The following is a 25,036-nucleotide window of genomic DNA, read 5'->3' as shown; positions in this document are numbered from 1 at the left end:
TAGATTCAGGCGCTACTTTGCGGAAGACCATCCTAAGTAAGAAAGGGACTAATATATAGCTACTTCCGCTATGCAGCAGTAGTATAATAAATGCGCATGTGACAAACAATGCGAATTACACAACTAACACCGTTAAATTACTCAACACGTGTTTCACTCCTCCGCGGGGCATCCTCAGGAGTAATGTTACACCGATTAGTGCCAATACCAGACAGACCACTCGATGTGTGCACTTTATTGCACAACTACTGCTACATAGCGGAAGTAGCTATATATTAGTCCTTTTCTTACTCACCATAAATACCTTTTGGTGGAGGTAAAAGAGGAGGAGGAGGAGAAGAACTGTGTTTAATCCTGCCACTTTTACTTTTTTCCTCCAAAAATCCTGCACTTACCAACCCACGCTGCTTCTGCCGGAAAACCTTTCGGCCTAACAGCAGTCTGTTCAATATAAGTTAAAAAAGCACAAAATTGATTGATTTTTTTCAATCGACGCTTTCTTTGACTATCTTATCTATTTCTTTGATAGTTCTTTTTTTTGGCTCCCGCTATTGGAGGCCTCTCGTACCCCTAATTAGTTGGGGTTAGGGCCTTTGTTTACAAATAAGTTTTTCAGATTTTTTATCTTTATTCTTCACTTACTGTCGTACTTCTCGATTTCTTTTATTCTTACATTATTTCCATCACAATATCTTTCATTTTGTTCTTTCATTCCTTCTTGCTTTCATCGCCTTCCTTCCATCATGTTATGACTCTTAGGTGGCTAGGTACATTTTTTTATTCTTTATTTTATTATTTACATATTCTTTTTTTATCACAGTTTTCTTTGGGTTGTGCTTTCTTAATACTTTATTACACTTTTCTTATTCTATTTTTTTTCCTATTATTAATTGACTAGTTATTTTATGTGCAGTTTATTAGGTACCTACTTACCTATACTGTTTTGTTTCTATTAACAGTGTCACTCACCACCCTACGAGCAAACGATAGGAATGTTGGGCGAAGGTTGTCGTCGCCCATCATTACGGCGATGCTCTCTAAATCTATCTTTACCTCCGTTTCTTTGATAGTTCACACAAGCTTAATAGAGATTCCGTGTACATTCGTTGCAATTATCTAGTGCAAAGAAATAAAAAAGTTATTCATATCTCGCTTAGTTAAAAATAAAGATTTTACGTGCACATGAAGCCGTGTCTACTAGAAAGTTCGTAGCATCGTAGCAATAATTTAAGTTTGTACGGTGCTACGAACCGGATATCGCATTCGCGGCGATATTTGATCGCTACGGTTTCCCGGATGTAAAGCGTAGGCGCCTATTAAAATTACCTTTCGGTTAGAATTACGTAAATAGAGTATTTTAGTGGCAATATCCGTGTATAACAAACACATAGCCCTGGGTTTTGGTAACATAAAGTGAGGTGACCGTTCCACAGGGTAGGACTTTAAAATTCTGTGGTGAACAGCGGAGACAGCCGCGTATATCTAACGTGAAAGTGGACATCACCCTGTCAATCTTACACCTAACTTATTGATTGTACTGATTTCAGAATTTCCAACTGTTAGGTTATACCAATAGGAAAATTATATACGAGGGTAGGAACCTATTTTTACGGTAGGTTTTGCTTCCACCATCTACTCCTCAAAGTTTGGAAGTCCTCGCTAAATAATCTAGTTTCCATATTATCCAAATATAGTGCCGGAGTTGATAGCCTCACATCTCAATTCCCATCACGAGATCTAACCTAAGCCATGCCATTGCTGAGCAGGTAAATACCAGAGCTGTGGTAGCTTGATGGTTGCAAACAAGCTATCGCTAGCAGCCGCTCCGAGCCGTACGATCCGACCATGCGACCTGGTTAGACCTGGCCTGGCTGGGCAATCCCACGTCTGGGGTTAACCAGTTAGCTAATAAGAAACCAACGCCAATGACCGGGATGCAGGTCCCCGTAGAAATTCAATCCAAACGACTAAACGGAATTTATTGAAATTAAAATAAAAAATGTAAAAATATGTGATCTAAATGATGTACATGAGAAAAATAAATAAACTAAATAAAGCTACTGCAATAGAAAATACAACTGAAGTATTTGAGGATGGATGAAATGAATGGAATGATTGAGAAAGGAAGATGGAATTATGGAATGATAGAAGGAAGAAAAAAAGATATTGTGAACTATGGAAAACGAGGACGAAAATAAAAAATTCATGTGAAAAAATAGTTAAGAAATAAAAAACCCATGTTCCCAACAAAATAGGGGTGGAAGGAGAGGTCCCAAAAACGGAGGCCTCGACGAGACATATTACTTTTTTACATCGTAAAACCTTTAATACCACTGTCAATTTTCTTCGATCTTATGGTAATATATCTATAAATGGAACTTCTGACCGGTGGAATGAAATAATAATTATATGTAAACAAATAAAAAAAGTAATATACGAAAGAGATCCACAAGGTCGATTGGTTGCAATCATTGGCCCGCCACCCCTTGTAGTGGTATTGCAATGTATAATGTATTTATTTCGCAATAAAGTGAGGGACGACATCTGTATGGCATTACTTATGTTAGTGAAGGTCGCACATGTGCGGTTTGTTTACATTTAATGAAATAATTTTTTCTATTTCGTATATTTGTTTTACTAATGCAAATATGGTCCAATGTTTTGTAATGTAAGATTTCTTAGCTTTTGTTTGACATAAGTTAGAAACATTTCTTATAGATATATGTATATATATACATATATGTAAAGCCTCTGTGTTTTAATCTCGATTCATAAATTTATTAAAAAAATATGTACAAATAACTAAAATAATTACGGAACACTTACCAAAATTAAATGTAATTTTGTTTTTTTTTTTTGCTACGGCTATAATTTGAAATGGCTGGACCGATTTTGAGTTGTCTTATACTGACAAGTAGCTGATGTAGTGAGGAGTAACTTAGGCTACTTTAAATTTTGTAAAAATATTTAACGAAAAAATAAACTAAATAATTTCATTGTGAAGTATTGGTTTCTTTCACCAAAACCTGATAAAAAAGTTTGTCTTTACATACAGAGTAATTGAATATAGGTGTAAGATCTTAAGGAAATATTAAGGGATGCCTATGTCCGGCCGTGAAGGTTCTATAACTGAATTCTAATTATAAAAGTCTGCAGAGAAGAACTAAAGTTACACTGCATAAGTACTTACTTAAAATCAATAAAGTTAGAGGAAGCCAAGTTTAAAATGCGTTCACGACATGAAAGCATTTCAGATTAGTTTCCTTATTGGAAAATTGACTGGACGCGAGGTTAATTAATGGCAACCGGTACCAACCGTCATATTGTATACAGGATGATTTATTATAAATGTAAGAGCTTTAAAAATGTAAAACACAGTAGAAAAAAAATTACATTACTTTTTTTTCTATTGTGTTGCAACATGCCAATATCTTCTAACAGAATAAATGCTGCAGAGACAAATAATAAACAATAATTAATAGCATTATATATATATATATATATATATATATATATATATATATATATATATATATATATATATATATATATATATATATATATATATATATATATATATATATATATATATATTTATATGAATATATATATATATATATATTTGGAAACATTGATTTCTGGATGGAGTATATCATACCATATTTGGCAACAAAAGAACTATACTCGAATAGCGACACATTCTTTTACTCATTTTACACCTATAACAAATCACCTTTGAATGTATAAAACTGAGATTTAGGAAAGTAGATGAAGGAAGAAAGAAGATATGTAAGCAAAGAATGACATCATGTGATGCGAAAAAGCATAGCAGATAATGTGAAGGATGAAAGAGAATGTAGAATTGAATTTGTAATGTCATTGCCCGAAAGAAGCAAAGAAAGGTCACCGAAAACGTGGTTAAAAAAAAACTAGTTTTATTTTCTAATAAAAAAAACATAACAATAGATTTATTATTACTAAACAACACTCTTGCTTATGGAAATGCTTAAGGAATTTCTCTTCTTCAGTGTAAAGAAAATAGTTACTATTTTAAACACTCGCATAACTTAAGTTACGTACGCAGGTGTTTCAAGTTAGGGCGGTGTTGCTACGGGACCATAGTAGGGGTTGCATTTTTTTTAATCTATTATATAAGGGTGGGACTCTTAATGACGAGTTTTCAATAATAATTCGACGCAAAAATTCGTTACACAACCGGATTATTTCATTTTTAATTAAAATTTTCAAAGTGAATTTTTCAGTACGTATTTTCAGTATTAATAACGTATTTCTATTTTAATAAAATAATATGCAAAGCCAAATTCTATATTCTATTTAAATTTAATTATTCTAAATTCAATTTATTACATATATTCAACCGAATATAACTCGTGATATACTGTACGGTTGTTGTCATATGGGGTATATGGTTAAATATTTATTGGCATTTAAATTATATGTTGTAGTTATTTATAATATATATTTAATGTAATATCTATTTTTAAAGGCCAGATTATTAAAATTGTTAAAAATGATATTAGATTTTTGAACATATAACTGTAAGATACTTTATGCATATGTCTAGTATATTTAAATAATTTTATGTTAAATATTTTTTGAATGCTCTTTTGTCAGAGTTTGATCACCAACTCGCCTGATGAAAATTGACCGATATGGTCTAAGATGAAACACGCAGTTGACCTAAAACATAGTAGTTATAAAAATTATCTAGTATAATTTTAATTACTTTATAAACATTGGTTTACATTTGAACTTGTTTTCCAATTGTGTTTATGAATAAATATATAATGTGAAAAAATTTAATGTGTATAAAACGCTTATGAAATCGCTAAGCTTGTCACTGTACCCTCTCCGCGCGAATCCCCCAGCATCCCACCCTACAAAACCGCGTCAAATAATACCACGCGGTGTAAAAGCACCCACCCCTATACAGATCGATAAGGGCTTATTGATAAAAGTGATAAATGAGAGGTGATAACTCGGAGGTATGGTAAAAGATGATGCCACTTAGCCTTTTGCGGAAACGGAAATCACATACGCTTTCATTTCATATTACATTATACGATGTTTATTTATAAAAGAAAAATATAATACAACAAACAAACAAAGCAATTCACTATATAATACTGTGATGAAAAAATAAGGTGAAAAATTTCATTTATAACTGCATTAGGAAGCCTCGAATTTTTTTTCTAAGTTTAGAAAGACAGTCTATAAGCATTTGCCAGGCATCTGTTTGTCAAAAGGTTTTTGTAAACAGCCAAATGTGAATTTTTAGATTTTTACTTTTTATGATTTCGTTCATATTTTGTTTGCGGAACGAATATTCTTTTGCCGGCATATTAAAAATGTTGCAGAAAACTTTTGATGGTCAAACTTTTGCACAGGAGAATGTAAGAAATATGCCAACGTGGCCATGTTCAAAGTACCAAATCTTTGTTGTTTGAAAGTCGTCGATTGACAATAATAGACCTCTTTGATAGTGTTAGAATATAATTTGGCTCAACCGAAACCATTTGATGTTTTGTACCCCAAACGGGTCAAGTATTTATTGGTCAACGTCAAACTCCATCGGACCTTCGCAAGTTTTATCAAAAACTCGACTGATATTCAGCTTTTGTTTGGCTCTTTGACCTCTGGCCATTCAGCAAACTCAATAGGTTCAAACGGAGACGCAGTTTTGACACGATTGAATTAATAAAAACTGAATAGAAGAATGCCTTGAAGGCTGTACCGGAAAAATAATTTTCCGACTGTTTCGAGAATTGAAAATAAGTTAACTAATGTGAGTTTTATCGGACGGCGATTACTTTGAAGGAGATGAAATTGATTCGAAAAAATAAGTAAATAACTTATATATAATTGACGAGTACACTTTTGATCACAGCAGTATATCGAAATAAAAACTTAATTGCACTTCTGATTACACGAACTGCCTTCCTTTAGTTTTTCAATAGGATCAGTCGGAAGCGGACTATATCTAGTCATTTTGGAACGAAGGTTGTCTATTCGTCTGATGTATTTTCCAGTCTATGGTCTACAAACTTTGGGTTGAACTTTAAAAACTTTAAAACTCTGGGTTGTAGATATGGTCTACAACCCAGAGTTTTAAAGTTCCAGTAGCCTACTGCCATTTTAACTTGCAATTTTCTAGACTATTTTGGTTACTTTATTTCGTCGAAAGCTCTCCTCATTAACAAATAAAATTATTATAGATTTTACACGTAAATAATGTAATGAAAGAACGAAACTAAGTAATCCGTAATCTTTTAGGAAGTACATATGATAGATGCACCAAAACAACCTTTAGATCCTAAAATAAATCACCTTAAAAGAGAGCTTATCATCGACTGAATAAATACGAATCAACTTCTTCGGACATATCATCCGTAATGGGGTCTCAATGGAAGGTTTGGTGATGTAAGGAAAAGTGGCAGGCGATCTCTTGGACGCTGTACAATAGGATGGTCAAAAATTATCAAAATTCCCGCTAAAAATTGAGTAAATGACTGGACGTCGAAAAGTTGTATACCGAGCCTGGTACTGTATCCTAGTCCAAAATGTATTTTTTTCATTATTCACTCACACGGTCTTCTTGTTGTTCAGTGTTTTGTTAAGCAGTAGTTTTAGCTAATAAACACCCAATGTAAGGTATAGGTCTCCCCAAAGATATCTATGGAGTGATATATCATAATCGCCAAACTTAGGATCGTAGGCGATTGCAGTGAGATCCTCTGGAAACTTGTTTATGAGCAGTAGCAATACTATATGATTATTGCTCAAAGTGTAAATTGCTTAAGACTATATTCCGGGAATCGAACTCATGATCGCAAGTCTCAGTCCTCTTCCACTGAGATGCCACTTTTAAACAGAACATTTTATAGTAATTCTGTTTTAATGGAAGTAAAAATTGTTATCATAATTAAAATATAATTCATTTGGATTTGTCCAGATGTACCAAGGGCTTGCAGTTCCTTGCATCGTTTTCCAATTGGTTATGACCTCAATAATACAGTGATCTTATATCTTGCGATGTTCATCCATCTGTTCCGTTACTTCGTCGACATTTCCGATGACTATTTTGATATAATGAAAATTAATCATTTTTTGAGTTTCTGGTAAAGGTATTTTTAAACCGACATAACATAATGTTACCCTGAGTCAGAGACGTGTGACATGTCGCGTTGTCGGCTCACACCGCATATCGTCCACGCGGGAGATCAGAAACGGATGTCCGTACACTCTCTCGCCGTTGCGAGCCAATTGTTACAAGCTATTTAAATTTGCCATTTAGACGAAAAGATGTCAACTTACACGACCTTTATCTTTATTTATATATTCATATTCTTACCTTGACACTATATCGTGATCATTTATGATGATAGAAGCATTTACCGAAGTTAGACAAAAAAACACTTGGAAAAAAATCCCAAAAGATATCGACTATACATATTGTATCATCACTAATGCTACGTATTTACTTTAATCTTAAAACAAAGGAGTTTCTGAAATAAACTGTCTATGCATTCAAATGAGCAACTTGTAAAGCGAATCAATAAAGTTTTAGAATATTGCATTGAAAGGAAATACTAGACAATGCATCCAAATAAAACAATATTTAAATTTTGTTGTCATTTAATACTGATCCAAAATTTCAATAATGAATTTGTAAACTAGTTTTGGCGCGATCGCTCCCCAAACAAAATCAAAATGTCCGAATTCGTCCGATGACGCAACGATATGATGTGTAACTGGGTTAGGCAAGTATGACAGCAAACTCACTATATCAGGCGCTGTTGATAGCCAATCATCTTGTGAATTGAATAGGGCTATAGGCAATTTTATCTCTCTTAAGTGATATTTAGGAGGCGATACCGTTCCGTATTTCTTTATATTCATTGTCGACCCAGCGTCGAACATTTCAAATCTTCCACTGTTTATCAGTTGACAAAAATGCAGTATTGTTTTCACAGAACCACCGGCTGGTAGATTTTCTAGAATATTTCTTCTTTTTCTAGCATTTTCTATCGCTTTTCCACCATCAACAAGCAATAGTAAAGTGTTAAGACAGAGTCTTTTATCTTCTTCCCTGCAAAATTTTCTTCTCGATACTTTTAAGAAAGCTGCAGACGGATTGAACATATCTATTCCTAGAATTTTAAGAGTCGCTATCTGATCTAAATTTTGAAATTCCGATAGCAGTCTTAAAGGACCTTTGGCTTGTTGCATAAACACCAACGGTGCTAGAAGTACAACTAAACTTAAAATAGAATTGTACTGTGGTGATGTGGACAACAGAACCATCAAAGCGGTAGCTCCCATTGAATGTGCAATGAAAATAATTTGTGATTTTTCGAAACTCTTTTCTCTTATATAATCTATGGAGGACGATAAATCAAACAATCCTATCTCATGCCACGAAAAATCCCAATATTCTGCCGTATGAATACTTTTAGTCACATGTGCCTTTGAGAATTTGTTGCCCCTGGCATTGGTTAACCAAACATCATAGCCGGCGTTTATTAGCATATATGGAAGAGATATATTTGGTCCGAGTAAAATCCAATCCGTGGAACTACCCAATAGACCATGTTGCAAGATAGCAGTCCTGTTCTTTGCGTGACCTTTGATTTTATTCTGTGAAGTTATTCTATGAAGAGTTAGCATGTATCCATCAGGTGTTATTACAGTGTGTACTTCGGTATTATAACCATGGTGTTTAACTATGTCTAGAAGTGTGGACGTTCCAAAAACCTGTTCAGTTCGATTTTTAAGATCCACTGGTTGGTTAATTGGCTGTGACATTCTTCTTGCGACGTATGAAATATTCGGTTCAAATGTGGTTGTTGTGAAAACTGTCGCTTTTGTTGTAACTATCTTTTCCGTTGTTGTTGTTGTCGTCTTCATTTTTGTCGTTGTCTTCATTATACTTGTAGTTATGCTTTGATCTTGAACCTCGACGTTTTCATCTTCTTTTTCGTCTTCTTCGAATGGTATTAAGTTCTTTATTTTTATAATTGTTTCGTTTAACAATTGATTATAAGTATCTCTGAGTTGATCTCTCTTCTCTTGGTAGCTACATGCAATACATGATAACACTCCACTTACTCTACTCTTCATATTGTTGACTGCATCTATTACGTCAGTACTCATCTTGCATAGAAGCCTTGATAGCACACCCGCATCAAGTGGAACTATCTGAGATGTTAATATAAATACGTTGACCAAAAAAAAGTACATCCCTCTCGCAGTCATGACCGCGGTTTGAAGATATATTTTCAATTCGGCTTCTATTTTACTAATAGATTTAAAAGACAATGGATTAGTTTTTTAATAATAAAGTCACTTATAATATCAACATTTCTAGCGCTATTTTGACAGTCCTATGTAAATAAGAGATTTATATGTGTATACATATATAAAAAGTTTTCAGGTCTGTCTGTTATTTTACAAATTACTATTAAAATCATTAAATCACACTTCATACCTAAAGAGGTTTTACATTGTATGTTGTGGCAATATTCTCAATTAGGATTTGTTCTTACTTTCCCACAATGTGAACAAACTTTTTAATTTTACGACGCTGGATGGTAGCCGCTGCCACCGGGTCTTATTGGAAACCTGTGATTAGGCCAGAAGAAGATGATAGACTATTTACATAATGATATGAAATATATTCTTAGATATTTGGTCACATTTTTCCAATTCTATTACCATGACAAACCGAAATACATTTGGTTTGTACGTAATACTTTGTATCACATCTAAGTTGATTTGTAATATCACAAAAGATCTGCGAACATGTAAAGTCGCGAGCAATGCCTTGTGATTTTGTCTGCCTATATGAATATGCAATTGTTGACATTATAGCTGAGATGTTACTAAGCCTACTAGAGTTAACTAAATTAGGTTCTTGAGTAAAAACCACGGACATACGTGATTTAAGATCCTCAGAACATGGTTGAGATGAATACCAAAAGTTCAGAGCTGCAGCATCGATGATCTAAATATTAAAGGGACCGGAAAGTAATGTCTCTTTCCTAAGTTAAATTCACACGACTACATTTTTAACAAGTTTTTATTTACAAGTAATAATATATTTACCTTCGTTATCAACAACCTTTTGCCGTCCAGTATACAAAATCAATGCCGGGGCGGAAATAAATAAAGTTCATTGGAAATGTAAATAATTAAAATTTCAATAAATTTGGCGAATCATGGGTGACGGTGAGTGAATGTAATATAAATGAATGCTGTTTGAAAGATAAAAAAGTGAAGGATAAAATAGAGAAAAAAGAGAGAGACAGAAGGATGAGAGAGAGAGAGGGGGGATAAAAATGTGAAGGTTTATATCGCTGTCCCAAAAATAAGACGTGCAAACGAAAGGCCCGTAATAACGGGGACTATACAATAATAATAAATAAGAGACTATGTCCAGCTGTGGGTGTTCTATGGCTGGAATTATTAGAACCTTTCAATTATGTTATTTTAGTCATTAGGCCACAATGCTATACATACACACTCAACGACTGTTATGACGATATGCTTTTTAATGTTTCAATGATTATTATTTATGCCTTAGTATATTTATCAAGGAATAACCTGTTTAATCACAACACACACGACAATGTTTACCCACTACCACTACTATTAAAAAAAATTGCTTAAGTCAGTTTTTATATTTAGCGACTTTTTTAAAAATAGTGTTATAGATAAATTGTATGACATGCCAATCCATAACTCACTAGATTCTGAAATAAAATTCATCCATTCATTCACTCACTCATCCATTCATCCATCCATCCATGCATGCATTCATTCATTCATTCATTCATTCATTCATTCATTCATTCATTCATTCATTCATTCGTTAGTTCGTTAGTTCGTTCGTTCGTTCATTCATTCATTCATTAATTTATTCATTCAATATTCTTTCCATTTAATATACAGTTTAATTATAGGCAGAGAAGTGATTTTATTGCGTAACAATATTCGTTATAAATCGTAACATTAAAAACTTTCATTTCAAACTGAATCATTTCTTATTATTTAAGACAACAATTTTTTAAATTTAATCTTATATAACTTTTATATTTCAAAAAGTTACTTAATTTGTTTGTAAACAAGCAATTTTGAAGCATTAGATATAGATATAGATTAAAATTTTTACCAAGTTTAGAACTTAAAATGGAATACATGTAACTGTCTGTAAAATATATAATTTAGATATTTATTTATCAACTGTTTATTATTTAATTACCAAATATAGGATATTAACGATGTAATTAAATAAAAAATGAATGTCTTTGAGAAATGATTTTCATCCTGAGATGTAAAATTACCATTTAAAATTGCATCTTATAATCACATTGCTTCGGCCAACCGTGCTCCATTTTACTTCGAGTTCCAACTCAAAGCGATATTCCGAACAAAGTGCTGTCACTAACGAAGGCATGGTTTGCTCCTAATTAAATTAAAGATTTCATTTCTTTAGTTTAGTAGGTTGATTTATATATTGATAATAATTCTTTTCGGAAACATACGTTAATATAAGTAAGAAAAGGACCAACATTTAGCCACTTCCGCATATACAGTGGTAGTCGTGCAACAAAGTCACAGTGACAGAGACTCTGTACTTGGCATTTATCGGTGTAACATAACTCCTGAAGATGCCCCGTGGAGTGGTGAAACACGTGTTATGGTAGCAGTTGTGTAATTCGCATTGTTTGCCGCATGCGCATTTATCAGCGGGCTGGCGGGCAGTGCATTTTGCAGCACGACTACGTCTGCATGTGCGGAAGTGGCTAAATATTGGTTCTATTCTTACTTAGGGTAGACTTCCGCAAAGTAACGCCTGATTCCATTAAATATATGTTAATATACCATACGACTATGTGATGAGGTTTCGCTGCTAATAATTTTTTGTGGCTTCCTTTATTGGGGACCTCACGTCCACCCCTATCTGGTGGACAAGGACAGGTTCTTTTATTTATATTACTAATTTTCTTCACATTCTTACTTCATACTTTCGTCGCATTATCATTCATTCGTTCTTTATCTTTCATCACAATGTCTAGCACTCTCCTAGCTTACTAGTCTCCTTTCTTCCTTCGCTTTCGCTCCCAAAATCTTACAGTTTTATCTTACCTTTATTACAGTTTTTATTTTTATTCATCTCCTTCATACTTGTATTTTATCTTATTTATTAAATTTTTATTATTTTAGTTTCAGTGTTATTTCTTTCGCCTTTTGGCAGCAGTGTTAAAGTTACTTACGTAAATGTAAAATGAGATCGTCATCATTAACATTTCAGCCGAAGTACGTAGGCTTTTGGATTTACCCCCCCCCCCCTTCCTATCTTCAATAATTACCAAAAGGAGTGGTTAAAAACGACATCAAGCGTACAAACAAGTAGGGCAGAATCATAGATAGCATCATCAAAATTTCAATCGTAAAATGTCCAGTTTTGGGCAATGGATGGGAGGCATTCCTAAAACTTAGCAAAAGGTGCAGTTAAAAGAGGCATAATTAGTCATCTGATGACTTTAACAGAGATGTCTGTCCACTTAGTAAATGGAAGTTATAAGTTGCGCTTGACAGTTCGTTATCTCCATTCCAGAAACTTCTTTATGTCTGTATATATGTATGTCTTTGTCTGTGGACGCCCTTATGATCGCCATGATGACTGATCTTCCGCTACCCTCATCCGGTGACTTACCGCTACCTTAAATATGCTGTCGGTCTACCTAGTTGAGGGCTTGCCGACGCCGCGTCTACCGGCACGTGGTCGCCACTCGAGTACCTTTCGACCCTGACGGCCAGTTGCACGAGCGATATGCTCCGAGCATAACCATATTCATTGCTTTCTGGGTTACCTTGAGTCTTCTTATCACGCCCGTCGTAAGTTAACACGTCTCGGAACCGTATGCCATCGCATCCATGGCAAATCTTGCGCACAATTTACTAGATCTTTATTAATAATATACTGTGATTCTTTTTACAAATTAGATGATTGCTGGTAATCTATATAAGATCTAATCTAGTCAATGAATACATAAATACGCTGAATATATAAAAAAATACTAGGAGAAAGATCATCAAGCAAAGTTCAAGTATTAACGCTTGATCCTCACACTATGAAAGTATATATTCTCAATGTTAATGGAGAATTAGCTAAAATCCTGCGAAATGGTTTAGCAACTAAATAAAACTTTTCCCATCAGGCGAGGGAAGCAATAAAAAGAAATCTATCCCCCCACTAGCCGATTTAATTCGGCGCTTTGTCTTCGTGAGGCGCTGTTAATACGGCGAAACAAAAACGAAACGTACAATTAAATTTATTTTCACAAATTATAAAATGATTAATAATACATTTACACAATAAAAAACTAACAAATGATATATATTTAACATCATTTCTTAACTTCGTTAAGTTTAATGACACTCAAACTTAATCCGTTTTCAATGTAATCTATAACTTTTGAGAACACAAGGACATTTGCTGTAGGTCCCCAAACGAATTCCGTGTGACTCAAATTTCCATTTCTAATTACATAATGATCAATTGGATTCGATAGTCCAAAGTACAATCGTTTTACATCAGGTACTGTCGCCAACCAGTCGTCACTAGAACTTATTAAAGCTATGGGTAGGCTTATTCTGTTCAATGGAAACTCTGTGATGATATCACCGAACTTGTGAAATTTCCCATTTTTTGCTATTTGTGCGTAATGCAGAATGGTGTATGTTGAACCACCAGCTGGCACATGGTTGAGCACTCTTGCCTTCAAACCCTCATCCCACATGCGACTTCGAAGTATTCTACCCGCGAGAAACAGTAGCGGATTCCTGCAAAATATTTGCGGACCAGCGCAATGTCTGAAGGTGAGCCAGTCAGGAGTCACTTTCGATGGCATGAATTCTCCGTTACCCATAACTTGGAGAAGAAGTGGCGGAGGTCTGGAAGCAACTGGGCAAAACATTCTTAATGGTCCTTGACTGTTGACCATAAATGCTAAAGGTGCCAGTAGAATTCCTATCCTTATATACGTATTAAAAATTGGTGCCGTGGACAATAACACTAGAAGAGCAGTCGCTCCCATTGAATGTCCTACGTAATTGATCGGGTCGCTGGTGTTTTTAACAAGCCTGATGTAATTAATTATTGCCGGTAAATCATACTGACCCATTTCTTGCCAAGAGAATCTCCAAAACTCTGAAGAGTTGACGCTTTTTGTCACGTGCCCTCTGGAGTAAACGTTACCTCTCGCGTTTGCCATCCAGACGTCGTAGCCCAAGTTGGATAGGAGATAGGGTAAAGATTTCTTCGCTCCAAGCAGGATCCAGTCCGCGGAACTGCCTAAGAGTCCATGGTGCAGCAGAACGGTGTTGTTTTTAATTTCCGACGTGCTCCGAACGTTAGGTACTATAACGCGATGCAATGTTAAGAGGTAACCATCTTCTGTCAGCACGATATGTGATTCGGCTCTCTTACCGTGCAAGGTTATCAGCTGGGGTGTATCCATAAATGACATCGGTTCCGGTTTCGTTTTTAAACGATTTGTTCTTACAGACGCTACCGCAATGCTGTCTCTGACCAGATCTCTTGGTTTCAAAGTGCTCTGTATCCAATATCTTGTTTTTCTGGGTGACATGCTGATGCCCTTTTTGATTGTAACGTGTTCTTGAAAAAACCTGGTTACCCTTTTGCCTAGATTTTTCAAGGTGGTCACTACGGAATTTGCGAAGTCACTCATCTTCTCCGTAACGTATCCGAAGAAACCTTTTGCTTCGCCGTTTTTATGTAGACCAATTAAAATTATTGAAAATAATATAAGTCTCCTCATGGTAGCTCGTTGGCGCTCAAGAGCGCGATCGCCTGACAACTAGCCGAGGTTTGTTTTACATTATCAATAACTTGATGTAGTTAATAGAAACATTGTATATGTTAGGTGAGAGAACAATGGTGATACATCGATTGTTGAGTATGCAAAGGTGACATCGCATACAATGAAGTCACATTGTATCCAAAGTGTAATGTTTCATAATACTTTCGTTTGAAAAGAAATTTTAAATAATATTATACAGTTCAATTACACGAACATTATACATTGCTCTCTTCTTTCTTTATTAAAATCATTTTTATTATTAATCACATTAAACCCGTGATGGATGTAGAAAATTTAAGATCAGGTATCGTATTAAAAAGTATATTTACTAACCTATATATTTATGTCATTGATAACAGGTAAAGCAAAACTTCCACCTAGCCTTATATCAAGCGATGAATAGATACCTAATAAATATTGAAGACTACCAAGCTATAGTTACCAGGAAACTAAAGAAGGAACTGTAGAAGCAGTAGGAAAACGGTTAGTATGGGCTAAAGGGATTTCAGCCGTGTAAGCATCCTTTATAAGTTTAGAAACTATTTCACAGTGACATAAAGTATAAAAAAAAACTAAAGATTGTTCTAGACTGTTAGATCAAGTCGGTTTTAGAACTATTGTAGCCCTATTATAAATTTCAACGAAGTCATATTAGAGAAGCTAAATTTAACTCGTTTCGTCTCGTTTAGTTTCTAACAAATTGGCTCTTCAGAAATTCTCCACACAAATGATCATTAACATAGTACCAAAGAGGAAAACAAATATATTAATATGCTCGAAGTTGTAGACGACTAATATACCTGGGGTAAATCGTTCTGCTTAAATCAAACTTAGAGAAAGCGATCACTCGCTGAATTCAACTCGGATGGACAGCGTTATAGAAGTTACTAAACCTCTTCTCGTCCAAAATATCTTAATATAAGAAGACGAAGGTCCTTGATCAATGTGTGTTGCCGGTGATCACGTACGGATCCGAGACGTGGTCACTTACGAAGGACCCCAAGAAGCCTTAAGATCAGCCAGAGTACGATATCGAAGGCTATGAAATTAGGAGATCCGTAGAAGAACCAAGATAGCTTGAAGATTTCATCGTCTAAAGTGACAGTAGGAGTGATATATCGCACGTTTAACTGATGAAGGGCGGGGCCGAAAGGTTCTCGAGTGGCGGCCCTGAGTCAGTGGACGCGGCCCCCACTAAGTGGACTTAGTTAAGGTTGCCGGAAGTCGCTAGATGTGGGCACTGGTCTGGTCAACGTGGCGGTCTTTGGTGGAGCGATCTTTGCAGTGGGCACCCATCGCCTCAAAAAAAAATTATATCTGATATTTTAAGAATACCGTGAATTCTCGCCTTAACTGTCAATATATTTTTTATATTAATTCTAATTTGTATCGCTAATATTTTTATACAATATTAAAGAGAAGGGAAAAGCTTGCCGCTATTTGATACGGACCTTTCTTCTCCCAGCTGCGAGGCACGACAGCGTTATATAATTTTTACAATTGCTCTTACACAATTTTCTCTTATAGGTAAATACAGCTAAAATTTATACATATTAACAATTAAATTTGTAAGTTTTACTCAATTATATATTAGTTCGTACATTATTTTATTTCAAGTCGCTGCCCAAGCGCTACAGACCGTTAAATGCCTTGAGGTTTAGGACAATGTGCCGGGTCAACTCATCAAGAGATTCTGCAGTAGATTTTTTCTTGAGAAGTTCCGGTAAGTTGAACGGTACTGTCAATATATACAATTAAATATTTGAGAAGTTAAGAATCAAATTTAACAGGTTTTTTGTAAGCTGGATTATCGAGTTTGGAATTCAATATATTGCATGAATGTGGTCTCCCACTTTCCTCATCAGCAAGATTGTAGTCGCTGAACGAGCCACGGAGAAGTCTTTGTGGTAAAAGATCGAATCATAGTACACAGATAACCAAAGGATCATATAGGAATAGAATTGGGGCCACGAACCAGTTAGTGTTTTGAAAGATGCCCCCCTGCAAGAAGAATAGATGAATCCACGTTAAGATCATCAGACGTTGGATGAAGGCTGCTACCAATTATTCTTTATGGATATTAATGAGGGAAGACCATAGGTGAAAGGGTGATGATGATAGAGTCTCAAAGATTACACCGGAAATCTACTTACATACAAGCACATATATTGCATAAAGAGATGAAGAAAATGAAGGAGATTGGAGTTGGAGTTTTACAGAAGAGTAGAAGAATATATGAGAACTCTCTTATGACATACGAGTCAAAAGTGAGAGTTACTATAAAATAGTTTTGTTTATTATAAATGGATTTCATAAACGATTGTTAATACATTTTTGGTCATTAGCTAGGTGCCGCTCACTCGGATCCGAGTATCTCGCCTTTATTCTACTTAGGCCGGACGAAACCCGGCGCTGTGGATGTTTTAGTGATTTTTTTTCAGACATTCGTATATACATAAGCATAATTAGTAAAAAAAATAGGTTTTGAGGTTAAAAAAAATCACATTTTTATGTGTTAATAAATACAAGAGCTGTATAAAATTACTTTAATAGAAATTTACGGTGAATTAAATTTCGCCGACACTCAGAGGAAGTTACAACCGCCCACTCCGGGAGAAGTTTCGTTCTTAACGACGTAAACAATTTAAATCTAATGCAATATGCAAACCTAGCTGGCGACTTTGCCCTCCCGCGCCCCCGCACCCCGTGCCTTACCTGAGTCCCTTATAAAAAATTCACCCCAATTCTTAAGGTTTTGATTTTCAGTAACATTCGCTTATTGCATCAAACATTCCCTTCTCGAAGATTCAATTTAGATGATACAAACAAATATTATTTTTATTCGTAATACGTTGACTTTTTTATTTTAAAAATTTTCCACAAACAAACACACTTATTTATTTTATACCAAAAAAGACATTGTTAAAATAACAATTATATGTATATATACATTAGCATAGAACTGATCCCATTGTTGAGACAGAGGTCTTTTCTCAGAGAGGATACAGCGGACGTCACACGGCATTATTTTTTTTGTAGGTGGCGCAAAAGTAATGTCATTTTGTAAATGTGTCTTAATTTCTACAAATATCACTATGTTTTGACTTTAATAATAAAGATATATAGAGAATTAGTTTTCAACAAGCGATAGAGTGATACAAAAAAAAACGTGAAATTATTGGTACTGATAGCTTGAGAAATTTACAGTTTTGAATTTTCGCCGTGCTCCATACGTTCCAAAACACAAGAGTTTTGCTAAGCGCCTCATGCAAACCGATCCACTAAAGATGTCACAAGTAGTGGTAATAAAACCACGCATTTTACTAGCATTGAAAACTAACATTGAAGAAGATATCGCCAATTTGGAGCTAGATGTTTTGCGGGCAACAATATAAAATATCATTAAACGAGTGCAATTATTCATCTACTCGGGAATTGGCCACTAGAGCGATGCAATTTTTAACTATTAATTCTATTAATATTATACTTTTAAATAAACTTTTTTCAACAACACAATAATTTTTTTTTATTCTATACACAAAATGACTATGGGTTAAAATTATGACATTACTTTTGCACCATTTAATTGAACCTTAATAATTTTTAACATGCCTCGAAATAATTGCATAAGTTGGTATCTAACAGACTGTCTTGATTTCTTCAATGTAAAGTTTGCTGCATTATTTATACGAGTAGTAATTTTATTTTATTTTATTTTATCGTAGTTATCGTGTCAAAGCTCCTATTGACTGCACAAAAGATTCCTTTAAAGCAACATTAACTTGAAGTTGCATTAATATGTGATTCTCTTTTGAAGAAAATCCAATATAGAACTTCCTTAAGTTTACTAATAAAACCGGAGAGACTCCATCTGCTTCTAGCGTTATCCAACGATCTTAACAAACTCGTCTGTCCAGTTCGTGAACCGATATATGGTGCTTCACTTGCAGTTCCTTTGTCACCGATCCATGAACTTAAACCCTAGTGTCATTAAGTAGTGTTAGCCCGGAAATGGTGGACTTATACTTGCCATCGCTGGTCGCTTGATACGGTCTTATTAATTATATATAATTGCCAATGCTCATAAATAGTTATCCAGAGGATGAAAGACGTCCTCTGCTTACATCACCTCATTGTGATCGCCAATAATTCTGCCAAGCATGGCGATTATGGTATATCACACCATAGATATCTTTGGGAGAGGTTTTGCAGCATCTGTTCAGCTAGATGGACTTGGACTTGCGAACTCTGAGGTATATCGCTAGCGTTTGATCGCCTACGGATTTCCTCATTGCTTCGATCTCGTAAGAAAATTTCGAATATAGCTCTCTTAATAGCTAATGTGGCATGAAGTGAAATAACATGTTCCATTATCACAAGTCATCTCTGGTCTAGTATCTTTAGTTGACCTTCGACTTAAGAGACTGAGGTATATTGACCTTAAAGGTATTTCGTAGTTCAGCGATCGAGAATCTTCTTTACATATGTTGATATTAAATATGTGGTTTAAAATATATCACGAATAATCATATCGAAGTGACTACAATTGTTTTTTTTTCAACCGTGAAAGTGAAATGAGATAAACCAATAAGATTAACCAATGCAGAGCTCATGGAAAATTCAGGACCACCCGTCTCCTTGTATTCCCCAATTTATAAATGATTCCGGTTCAATTTCGCAGTTTGCCGTTCAGCTATATGTAATTTAACCTGTGTACCAGACTTGTAATGTATTCTTTGTTTAAAAAAATTAAAAAAAAAAACTTAAATGCAATTGTACTTTGTCTCGCTATAATTTGAGAAATGGAATAATTCATTCATCTTTTAAAAGTCCTAAGACTATAGAAAATTATCAACTTAAGTTATCAGAAAAAGTAATGAACATTAAACTTTTCGCATTTGACAGTTCGATGTGAACTTCGCGCGTTTGACAGTTGACTACATCGTTCGTTAGTACCCTAATATAATTTAACATTTCTGTTTTTATCTCTTTCTTTTTCGTCTCTTCAGCTGATAAACGACCCATAGCAACTTCCTGTGACCTTAAATATGTCGTCGGTCTACCAAGTAGGGGCCTATCTACGCCGCCTCTACCGGCTAGTACGGTAGTCGCCACTCAAGAACCTTTCGACCTCAACGTCCATGCGTTACATGAGCGATATGCTCACCCACTGCCACTTAGACCAGAAATTTTACGAACAAGTCGGTGATCTTAGTTATTTTGCAGATCTTCTAATTTTTGCTTCAATATCGCAGCGAACCTTCGACCATAGCCCTCTCCATTGCTCTCTTGAGTGATCTTGATCTAAGAAAAGGACAAATATATAGCTACTTTCGCTATGCAGCAGTAGTCGTGCAATGAAGTGCAACGCCCGCCCGTCCGCTAATAAATGCGCATGCGGCAAACAATGCGAAACACAACTACTACCGCTCATTCACTCTACACCTGTTTCTTACTCAGGAGATGTTACACCGACCAGTGCCAAACACCTTACTGGGGTGTTGTGTTTCGCGTTATTTGCCGCACGCGCATTAATCAGCGGGCTAGCGGACGGTGCACTTTATTGCACGACTACTGCTGCTTAACGGAAGTAGTTATATATTAGTTCCTTTCTTAGCTAGGATGGACTTCCGCAAGGTAACGCCTAAATCTATTAGATATGACCTTGATCTTTTTATAAATTCCTCTGTAAGCGACGACGTTCAAGCATTTACGAATTGTCTATAACGACATATAAGATTTCCTCCTAAATACACATTCATCACGATATCTCTGGAACCACGATGTTTAGAGACTAACTTTTGTAGAAATATTACTTACACCGAGTAAAGCATAATTATGGTAATATAAGTTTACGAAATTCTGCATAAAAGAGAGGAGCAGGCAAGAATGGTGTCATAAAAATGCATGTTTATATGACATAGTCTCAAAATTCAATTCAAAATTGTGGTGGTTGTGTAAAAATATGTACCTAGTCCGCCATATTGGAACGGCGTCCATCTTGAATTTTAAATTTTGACATAATCATCGTGTTTTACTAGTGTAGCCCTTTCATTTGATACCCATATTGAGGGGGTTAAGGAAAAATATGTAATCCGCCATTTTGTATCGGCAGCCATCTTAGATTTATAATGTTATTGATTTTATTATATTGTATTGTCATCTAAATTAAATGTGTGTACCAAATTTCAGATTAATCTGACAACGGGAAGGTGCTTAAATTTCAATTTCTAATTTTGACCCAAATAAATAAACAATTTCCGTACGGGTCGAACTAAATAAAACCGTATAAAAATAAATTTGTTAAAATTATTTTTGAATATAAAACATTTAGTATACGTATATAATACTTTACACGATTAAAAACATTGAGTCACACGGTCCAAGCAGGAGGCAGCTAATTTTTAATACAGATACAGTTATGAATAAGTATGTTATTATAATACGTAATAAAAATACATTAGCTAATTCAACATTTATAATAAATGGCCACGACTTAATACAGTACAGTTTCTCCACAGGGTGCCTATTCGGGGGTGCCTATTCAATTAAAAATTCACACCCGGGACAAAGTTTTAATTAGTGCACAGAGAAATTTTAAGGGCTGCAGTGTTTCTCACTGAAAGTTGCAATCTACGGTCATTTTGTATTAACACAAGACATTCTTTCTCTTATTCCTAATGAAAGTATTAATCTCATTTTAGGTCTCAGTATATCCTATCTATTGTATAACCATTATTTATGTATATGTAATTTAAATAATTGAAGGTGCGTATATATATTTTATGTAAATATTATCTGTTTTAGTTACCACGGCGCCGTGTCAAGAGAGACATGGCGAAGCGTAATCGACCTTGAGCTATCTAACTAAGGTTATGTAGTAATCAGGGTGTTCTATTATTATTAGAATTTTTTTTAAAGTAGTACATTTTTTTAATGGCCGCCGCTATGGGGGGCCTTTCGTTCTCCTATCTTATTTACGGGACAGGGACGTTTCTATCTTTTAATGATTCACTTTCTTTTCTTTTCTATTTCCGTGCTCTTCTGGCATACTTCACATGATCTATCTTTTTAATACTTACATTCTACAATTTCTATCTTTCTTTTACTTACTTTCTATCGTTCATTCATCGCCTCACTACCTTCGCCTCGTTCCTTACTATCACAGCTTTTGGTTATCTCATTATTTTTACTTTATCTTATCTTTCATTTTACATTTTATAATTTGGTTATTTTACATTTTATCACAGATTACATAGTTTTTATAATTTATAATTATTTCTAATTATTTTTAGCTTCTACCTGTATTAGTTTTATTTACATTTACTACAGGTTTTGCTATTTTTTTGAAATAATCAAGGAACACTGGCCTGTCAGGTTTTTCTTCTATTAATGAGACGATAGTGTCCTCACTTATTTTTTAACTCAACCTGCTTTCGAATCGTACCGAAGTCCTCCGAACGCGGGACGGTGGGCTACAAGGTGGATCAAGGTCTAGTCCACGCCCAGTTCACAGAAGCACGAGGGGTCCTCCTTGAGCTTGAACCTGTGAAGGTACTCAGAGAACCCCCCGTGCCCCGTGAAGAGCTGGACTAAGACCGCATCCACCTCGACACTGCGGAGCACGCGATAGGCTGAGACGGCGTCCAGGAAGAATTTCCGCGTTACTGTATGTAATGTAGTTTTTTTTTTATGGCCCCCGCTATTGCGGGCTTCTCGTACCCCTAACTTTTTGGGATCGGGGACTTTATTGTTCAATATTTTTTTCAGTCTTTTCTTTATTTATAACTCTCTTTCACGCGTCACGATATCTTTCAGTCTTTACATTTGTCCTTCACAATATCTTTCGTTTTGCTCTTTTATACCTTCTTTCTTTCCTCGCCTTTCTTCCATCATCTTCTTACTCTAAGGTGGCTAGGTACATTTTATTTATTTTTATTCTTTAATTTTATCTTACATTTATTTTATCTTTATTTACACATTTATTTTACTTTCTTAATTCTTTATTACATATTTCTTTTTCTATTTCTTATTATTAGTTAACAGTTTATTTTGTGCAGAGTTTATTAAGTACCTTATTCTATACAGTTTTAATTCTTTCAACCGTATCACTCGCCACCCCACGAGCGAAAGATAGGAATGATAATGTAGTACATTGTAGCGATGCATTTATTGAATCTATTAAAATTGTTCCTACTAAACATATTTAAAATAAATATAGATTAAAAAAAGCTACAGAAAAATATAATACTGGCCACTGCAGTCATAAATACTTTTTTGAGTTCTTTTTATATCTTTTTATTTTTTATTGGTAATTTGAATTGAATTTCGAACGCCGATTTTAATATGTCGATACTTTCAGATAGTAATTGCCAGTTCGGTAATGATAATTACCATTGTAATTATCTTTAGAACATACTCTGAGTAGAGAAGTAAATACGCACAGAGGTCCATTATTATCCGAAAAGGTAGATTGAAGAACGATAAAGTGAATGTGACGGATGCGACAAAGCAGTGGAGGTCTAAGTTATTATATTGTTACTTACCGAGGAAACGTAAAAACTACTTGCACAGCTTTTATTAAGATTAATATAGTGCCCACATTGTTTAACAGAGTATTAGAATATATATATTTTAGGGGGACCGTAAAGTAATGTCGCTTTTTTAAGTTAAATTCACACGGCTACATCTTTAAAAAGTTTTTATTGCTAATCAACAATATATTCACCTTCGTTATAAACAACCTTTTGCGGTCTAGAATACAAAATCAATGCCGGAGCGGTAACAAATCAATCAATTAATTTTGTATAATATGTCAACAGAAACGACTTTATTTTCCGTATATATATATATATATATATATATATATATATATATATATATATATATATATATATATATATTGAAAATTTATCGTTGATACGTATACCTTGTGCCATAAAAAAAAGATAGAAATCTATTAAAAGAAAGAAAGGTCTATTAGACTAGTATTAGTAACACCCTTTGATCGCTTGGACAAGCGTATTGAACATTGCTTGAACGTTTCACTGCATCTCGCCTGAATTAATCATATCTAAGATATACACTAAACATCTTTTGATTTGCAAAATTTTTACAAATATGGGGATAGGAAAGTTTCTAGTATTAATTTAAGAAATACTCTGTCAAATTGGTCGATGTCACACTGCATTTGTTCTTCGCGACTTTTGAGCTAAAATTTATACTGAAATTGTTCCGCAACCACCGTATTCGTCTAATACGGTTCCGTATGTCTTTTGGCTGTAAGCAAATTCAAAAGGCCAATGCGAGGACGCTGACACGATAGAGGATATAAAAACCGAAGAAAAGAAGTTCTTGAAGGCTATACAGTAAAAAGGCTGTTTGTAGTATTGAAAAGAGCGTTGGCAAAAATTAGTTTCAACGGACGGGAGTTTATTTGGAGGGGATGAAATCGATTTGGGAGAACAAATAAAGAAATTATATTTTACAATCAAATACATCTTACTTAAACTTTTACGATGAGGTGACGAACGACGGACGACGGAAGACGGAAAAAGACGACGGAGACGGAGGACAGAGAAGGACGTCGGTCGACGGACGACGGACGACGGACGACGGACGACGGTTGACGGATGACGGACGACGAAGTAGGACGACGGAAGACGGACGACGGAAAAGGACGACGGCAAAAGACGACGGAGACGGAGGATGGACGACGGAAAAGGACGATGAGGTGACGAACGACGGACGACGGAAGAAGGAGAAGGAGGACGGAAAAAGACGACGGAGACGGAGGACAGAGAAGGACGTCGGTCGACGGACGACGGACGACGGACGACGGACGACGGACGACGGATGACGGATGGCGGACGACGGAGAGGGACGACGGACGACGGAGGACGGAGAGAAGACGGAGGATGGAGACGGAGGACGGAGACGGAGGATGGGGAAGGACGACGGACGACGGAGAAGTCAAAGGACGACGGACGACGGATGACGGATGGCGGACGACGGAGAAGGACGACGGATGACGGAGACGGACAAAGACAAAGACAAAGACAAAGACAAAGACAAAGACAAAGACAAAGACAAAGACAAAGACAAATTCTTATTCATAGTCAAGTTAT

General features: G+C 35.2%; 3 protein-coding genes across 3 annotated transcripts; 1 reads left to right on the top strand and 2 right to left on the bottom strand.

Annotated features, from left to right (window-relative positions):
* Nucleotides 1-7,656: 7,656 nt before the first annotated feature.
* On the bottom strand, nt 7,657-9,174 carry LOC137919821 (lipase 3-like). Its single transcript, XM_068763027.1, has one exon. It carries the CDS (start codon nt 9,172-9,174, stop codon nt 7,657-7,659), a length of 1,518 nt encoding a protein of 505 aa, XP_068619128.1.
* Nucleotides 9,175-13,433: 4,259 nt separating this feature from the next.
* Nucleotides 13,434-14,777, bottom strand: LOC137919814 (lipase 3-like). The gene has a single exon (XM_068763014.1). It carries the CDS (start codon nt 14,775-14,777, stop codon nt 13,434-13,436), a length of 1,344 nt encoding a protein of 447 aa, XP_068619115.1.
* Nucleotides 14,778-17,089: 2,312 nt separating this feature from the next.
* LOC137919803 (uncharacterized) lies at nt 17,090-24,768 on the top strand. The gene is made up of 2 exons (XM_068763003.1): nt 17,090-17,176; nt 24,433-24,768. The coding sequence occupies exons 1-2, from the start codon at nt 17,090-17,092 to the stop codon at nt 24,766-24,768; spliced, it is 423 nt and encodes a 140-aa protein (XP_068619104.1).
* Nucleotides 24,769-25,036: the final 268 nt, after the last annotated feature.

The sequence above is a fragment of the Battus philenor genome, unplaced genomic scaffold (genome assembly GCF_028537555.1).
Source record: "Battus philenor isolate CCGP_79_NKW_IND1 unplaced genomic scaffold, ilBatPhil1.0.hap1 SCAF_1, whole genome shotgun sequence".
NCBI lineage: Eukaryota > Metazoa > Arthropoda > Insecta > Lepidoptera > Papilionidae > Battus > Battus philenor.
This window is presented reverse-complemented; position numbering and strand designations above follow the sequence as displayed.

Excerpts from the sequence above, each read along its gene's own strand:
- LOC137919821 (XM_068763027.1), bottom strand. The coding sequence starts at position 9,174 with ATGAGTACTGACGTAATAGATGCAGTCAACAATATGAAGAGTAGAGTA.
- LOC137919814 (XM_068763014.1), bottom strand. The coding sequence starts at position 14,777 with ATGAGTGACTTCGCAAATTCCGTAGTGACCACCTTGAAAAATCTAGGC.
- LOC137919803 (XM_068763003.1), top strand. The coding sequence starts at position 17,090 with ATGAAGAAAATGAAGGAGATTGGAGTTGGAGTTTTACAGAAGAGTAGA. Across the intron at positions 17,177-24,432 it reads TTATGACATACGAGTCAAAA|GTGACGAACGACGGACGACG; the intron begins GTGAGAGTTACT and ends TTTTACGATGAG.